Source organism: Dermacentor albipictus, chromosome 9 (genome assembly GCF_038994185.2).
Source record: "Dermacentor albipictus isolate Rhodes 1998 colony chromosome 9, USDA_Dalb.pri_finalv2, whole genome shotgun sequence".
In the NCBI taxonomy this organism is placed as follows: Eukaryota; Metazoa; Arthropoda; class Arachnida; order Ixodida; family Ixodidae; genus Dermacentor; species Dermacentor albipictus.
The window spans coordinates 6,109,955-6,115,954 of NC_091829.1; the positions used below are offsets into that span (position 1 = coordinate 6,109,955).

General features: G+C 38.5%; 1 protein-coding gene across 2 annotated transcripts in view; it reads left to right on the top strand.

Annotated features, from left to right (window-relative positions):
• Positions 1-5,493, top strand: part of kermit (PDZ domain-containing protein GIPC-like protein kermit) — a 193,726-nt gene extending 188,233 nt beyond the window's left edge. For both annotated transcript variants that reach the window (XM_065437252.2, XM_065437251.2), the window contains exons 5-6: positions 1,485-1,566; positions 3,078-5,493. In XM_065437252.2, the coding sequence (XP_065293324.1) occupies positions 1,485-1,566; positions 3,078-3,265 (270 nt within the window). In that variant the 3' untranslated portion in view covers positions 3,266-5,493. The remainder of the gene's footprint in view (positions 1-1,484; positions 1,567-3,077) is intronic.
• The last annotated feature ends 507 nt before the right edge of the window (positions 5,494-6,000 follow it).

Below are 6,000 nucleotides of genomic sequence, written 5' to 3' on the forward strand. Positions count from 1 at the left end.
CCTTTTTGTGTCAATGCAACCGTTTCATTGTGAGCTCTTTTGTACACATAAGTCGTCAGGTTGATACAGTAAACATTCTTTTTGTTTTAAGCCTTATTGTACTTATTTCCTTATTTCATCTATGCCTTTCAATGCCTTCGGGCCTTAAAGGCCCGAAGGCATTGCATAAGGCAGGGGAAAATACGGGATAATACAACTGTTTTATTAAAAAAAATACTTAGTATGGGAAAATACAGCAATGATGACAGTAGCTATACCAGAGTAAGTAGGTAGGTAATTCACACATTATGTGCTATTTTTGTATAGAAGCATACACACAATAAAGAAATACAGTAATTATACACTAGTAAGTATATAATTGAAGCATACAACAATCATGCAAAAAAACTGAGGAAATGTGAATTTGTAAAGTAATGGTTTCATTAAAAAAAAGAAGAAATAACAATTGTCTGCTAGCAATTTAGCTGTGTTCATGCAAGTTTTCATTGATTTCTTTGTCTTCACAATTTAAATGTGGAACAACTTATGTGCTTCATTGTAGACGTGATCACTTGAACCTCTGTAGAGAAATTATCTTGCTCCATTATATGGCTTGAGCTTTGTACGCAAATTTTGCTGCATGCACCTGCTAATGAGTTTTCTCAAGCCTGAGATAAAACAATATCTGAACCCAATATAAATAATTATCACCGAGACCGAATCCTTTATAAGCGCAAGGTTATGGCGGCAGTGCAAGCAATGCACTTGTCTGTAAGAAAGTGGAATAATACCAATGAAATCGTCCTTCATATCTGATCCCTGTTCTTACCTACCAACTCTCCCAAATTTTCCATAGTCTGTATGAATTTGGGCTAGTTCTACAACTCTAATGTTGCACAAATTTTTATAAAAATTGTTTGTGAAAATGTTTTCATGGCATCGAGAGATGCGGTGGCATAAGATCGCAAGAAAAAAGAAACACTAAAAAAAAAAGACTGGTCACGTGTGCATTATCTTGTGGTGACACAAAACACCATATACGAGAGGGGTTACCTATTTCGAGCAACTGTACTGAGCCAAGTTCCTGAAGGAGATAAAATCGACAGCAACCAACTGACATATCTAAAAAACTTTGTTTTGCTTGTCAGTTTCTGCTGTTTTAAGTTGGTGCTGCTTGTGTGCTTCATTTAAAGATAAATAATTGTTAATAATGTCTGTGTATATGTGTTCCATAAATGGTGATTGCTCAGGGCAAACTTCAAAAAATGCATGCTACTCTCCCCCCCCCCCTCCTTCCCTGGTGTTATGTCCACAAGATTGTTACTAATTTTAACGTTGGCAGGTATGCTTGGTAACTACTAATAAAATATTATTAATAAAGATTCTAGTACTTGCATTTTTTGTTGTGTTGCACATAATTGCAGCCTAGGCAAGTTTTAATTGGAGCCACTGGCAGCAAATTTGCATTAAAGGCTTCATTGTGTACTTTGTTTTTTTATGCACAGCCTGACAATGTGATCCAGGCAGCAGTGGACAAGATTAATGCCCTTCTTGAGTCTTACATGGGTATCAACGACTCTGAACTGGGTAATGAAATTTTTTTGTTTCCAGATGCTGTCAAAAGCACATTACACATTCTACAGTATCTACCTCAGTCATTAAATTTCAACAAACTGTAAAAACTCATAGTCATCTTGTTCTCAAATGTTTTGTCTTAGGCAAGCTTGTTCATGACTACTAGTGGTGAAGTACAGGGCAGACAGTTAGGAGGTTAGAGAGCATCTGTGTGCAGTGTTTCAACTAGTTACATGTTGATGGGTATCGCCAGCATAATTAAATGGGAGCACATCAATGCATTATTTTTGTCACGGTGATATGGCATGTCACTGGTGCATTAGTTGTTGGTAAATGTGTTGCAGCACTGAAACACCATTTCGAAACTTGAACCACACTGGTGTCATTAACATTAGCAAACATAGAAATGAAATGGTGTGCTTTTGTAGTATGTATATGCATTTCAGCTTGTTTGTGCCTCTGCGTAGGCTTGTACTGTTGAAATCCACTCGCATGAACAATGCTAAATCATAAACATTCTTTGCACCATATAATGTGCAAGTGTGTGATAAATGAGATTGACATGTTGGCTTGCAAGCTGTGAGCCAGCCAAGCTATGCCAGTGGCTTTTAAATGCACACGTGCATCCACAATGTGCTGCTTCAAGCTGCTCTTGCTGCCTATACCTTTTCTAAGAGAATACACATTTTGAGCTTTTGAGCGAACAAATATTCACTTTGGTGTAACAGATCTTATCTCAGTTACAGTTGGTTTTGTTATAGCAGTAGAGTACACATTGAAATAAAGCGTCACCATCCAAATTTTAATTTACTCAGCTATACCCAATAATAAAATAGATCCACGCTTGTTATATCGAAGTTTGACTGTAATCTATTATTGTGCTACATCATGCTTTATGACTAGAGGTACAATAATTTTGTTATAGTACACACTGTACCATAGTTTGCGGATAGCAGAAGCTAAACTTCCATGCAGCTAGGTAGCAATGGTTGTAACATAGACTTGCACATTGAATTTTTTTTTTCATTCTGAAAACCTCAGAAATAGATTTAGTACTCGTAATAGTATTTTCTAACTTATTTTGCAATAATATTGCATTATTTGGTCTTCATCATTTGGTAAAACACCTGGCGTTGTTGTTTACTCGGTTTATCCAGAATTCTTGTTGCCAATAGGTAAAAGCCAGCTTATGTCTGTGTAGCACCTTTCTTCTCTGATGGTAAGGTTTGCATATGACACTGGTTTTTCATTTTTCCTCAATGAACTGAACAAGCAAAGATGCCAAATGTTCTGCAATGCAGTATGGGCTAAAAATGCATCCTTATGAAACTTGAGAAAAAAAAAAGTGCTGGTAGAACAGTTGCTAGAACAAGAATAGGACCCTCTATGAGCAGACTTGTATTCAATTACAGGCTGGCTGTGTGCCATGACCATAAAGGAATTCGGGTTTTCTAGGGTTCCAAAGAGTTTTCTTAGAACCTGTTTCAAACATTTATGCTTAAACTGCAAACTTCTCCGTACAGCTACTCAAATCTGGGAACTTGGTTGCGAGAGGCCCAACCCACATGAATTTGTGACTGCGGTGGCCGATTCTGACCTGGATGCGTTCGGTTTCACTGAAGACTTCCTCTTTGACATCTGGGGTGCAATCGGAGATGCACGGGCTGGCCGACTGCCACCCAAGGACCACACGGCTCGTACTGACCTCTGAGCAGTGACCTTGTGAACAGTCATTTTTTTTTTTCTTTTTGAGGGAAGGGGGTGGAATGTATGTCCCTTCTTGGGAACCTGTGGAGGTTATTCAAACAGCAGGTCCCAGTTCAGTGCACGAGTGAGTTAACCAATTATGACTGCTGCTGGAGTGAACTGGTCAGCTGCTTTCTGCATCAGTCTGTGAAGTCACCATGGAAAATGTCTGCATCATGCATCGGCAGTCAAACGGAAGCCCTCCCTTCCTCCTTTGAGGGTTTATGGGATGCAAGTGTCTTCTTTAGCAGACACTGTGGATCTGTGTAGCCTGATTTCCATGCAGAGCTGCATGGTGGCTTCTCTTCATTCCCCGGCTGGTTTGTTCTGATACGCTGGTCCAGTGCTAACCACCACTGTGATTTTTATTTTCAGGTTCTTCTGTAGGCATAAAGTTCCTTTCACTTCCCAATCATGACATTCCAAGCATTGTGGTTGTGCAGATTAATTGGTGCTGCGTGGTGTTGCTAATATAGTATGAGCTTTTCAGAGCACTTGTGTGATTAGAAGCTCTAGAATCGACATCCAATTACAGTTCTCACATTAGAGTGACGAGGACTAGGTTTTTGAAGGTTTGAGACATTTTTTTAAAAAATATATACATACAGGTGAACATGTACAAACACTTCCCAGTTCAATTTTGAAGGAAGATTTGCAGTCTTGAGGACTTACCTAGCTTCTAGACATAACAAACTGAAAGGAAGACCTTGTTCATCTACTTAGCATGTTCACTTGACTGACCATTACTAAGAAAACCAACATGGCAGGTTATGCAATCACACAGTTATCTGAAACAGCTCTGCCTTATACATCTATGAACAATATACAGCCTATATTTTCTGGCAGTTTACCTGCTTTGACACTCTAGAATTGTGTGTGCACAAAATGCCTTTCACTCGCATCTGGATAAACATTACATTTTATGAGCACACTCCAGGTGCTTCCAGTCCATCATACTGAAACTCCTACTGAAGTGACATTCCAACGGCACTTTTGAAATCTTTACACTTATTTGTTGTCTTTTTGTAGTGCTTTTTGCAACACGACTTTGTACATTAAATATTCCTTCGCTTGCTCCCCTATCTACTGAAGTGTTGCAGTTGTGCCTGGAGTGAGTGAGTGAGTGAGTGTAGTAGCTTGATTAAATCAAGTGAATAAAGCGAGTGTCCTGGCTCCAGGGACAGCGACGCTTCTAAATCTACGTGCAAGGCATTCAGCCTAAATGCATGCACATGCTACGATCCATCCTAATCCAACAACCTGCAACATGTGCACTATTGCATATTTTTGCATGGCACAAATATATTGACCAACAGGGACAACGAACATGAAAATTAAAGTATTCCTACCAAATTTTTTATCAGCACTTCAACACTATGTGCTCATGTCTTTTACTTTAGAGTGCCTTAACTTTGTTAGATACATGCAAAGCTCTTTTTATCTTTTGCTTAAGCCATTACAAATGTATATTCCACACACACCTGACTCACTGTACTGTGCTTTGGCACTGTCATACTATGCAATGTAAGATAGATCCCTGTGTACATTTCACAGGCATCTGCTGTCATATTTGATAACTTGCAAAGGTCACTGGCATTCAAGAAAAGAGATGCCAAATTAAATGTTCTGTCAAAGTATACAAATTGCACAGGGTGCTGTGCAAGGCAGCTATTTTCAGCATTCAAATTAATCAATTTATTTCAATGAGGATGCTATCACAATATTGGCAAAAAAAAAAAAACATCCCTTGCAAGCACGCCAATAATGCCTGAGAGCTGGCCTCTACAAATGAGGAAAAACATGGTAGAAACAATCATGCATGTAACTGAAAAGCAGAAAGCTTGCATTCACTGTATGAACAGAAAACTGTGCTTAATTCAAAACAGAGGATGGTGTCAAACTACACACAAGTTTGGCAAAGGAAGTAGTTACTCGGGCTAGGTGGTTCCAAATAGAACATAGTAATGAGCAAGAATGTCAAATTTCCACTGAACTGAATACTTTTGAGTGGTCTCAAACCTATCGATGGCTGTCTAGTAGACCATTTCTCGCACTGATACTTGTCTCGCAATTGTTCTTGCAGACATCCACTAGTCAGACATGGTTCTTTCTCTAAATGTGCTAGACAAGGAATGAAGACGGTAGCCATTTATACTGTGACCTTGTCTCTGAATAAACCATTTTATTTTTCAATTCTCCTGTGTTGATTGAATCAGCATCTACCACCTTCATTTTAATACTTGGCTGGCTGAACTCTTTGTGATCTTGCAGTGTGGACTGAATGATCCTTGACAGATACAATGATATTCAAGCTAATATCAAAATGATAAGCAATCGGCAATTGTTTCAGCTAGTGTTCGAGCAAGAGAATTTTGTTCATCTTTTGCCAATAAATAAAAGAATATGGTAGTTCTCAGGTGGTAATTGTCCATTAGCCATAAAAATAGAAAGAAAAACCACCAGAATGACCAGCTTTGGCCCAAAGTAAACCACACTATATGTTGGGGTTAACCTCTATTTAGAATAATTCATGCTAAAGAGAGAATGGCTAATGTATATGAGTTGGGTGTGTTCATGGCCAATATCAATTTCTATTTTTCATTGCACATAAAGAAATAATCTCATTGCGAATGTGCTGAACCAATTGGAATATTCATTATGTTCATTATTATACAACAGCATATAACTCCGAGAGTTACA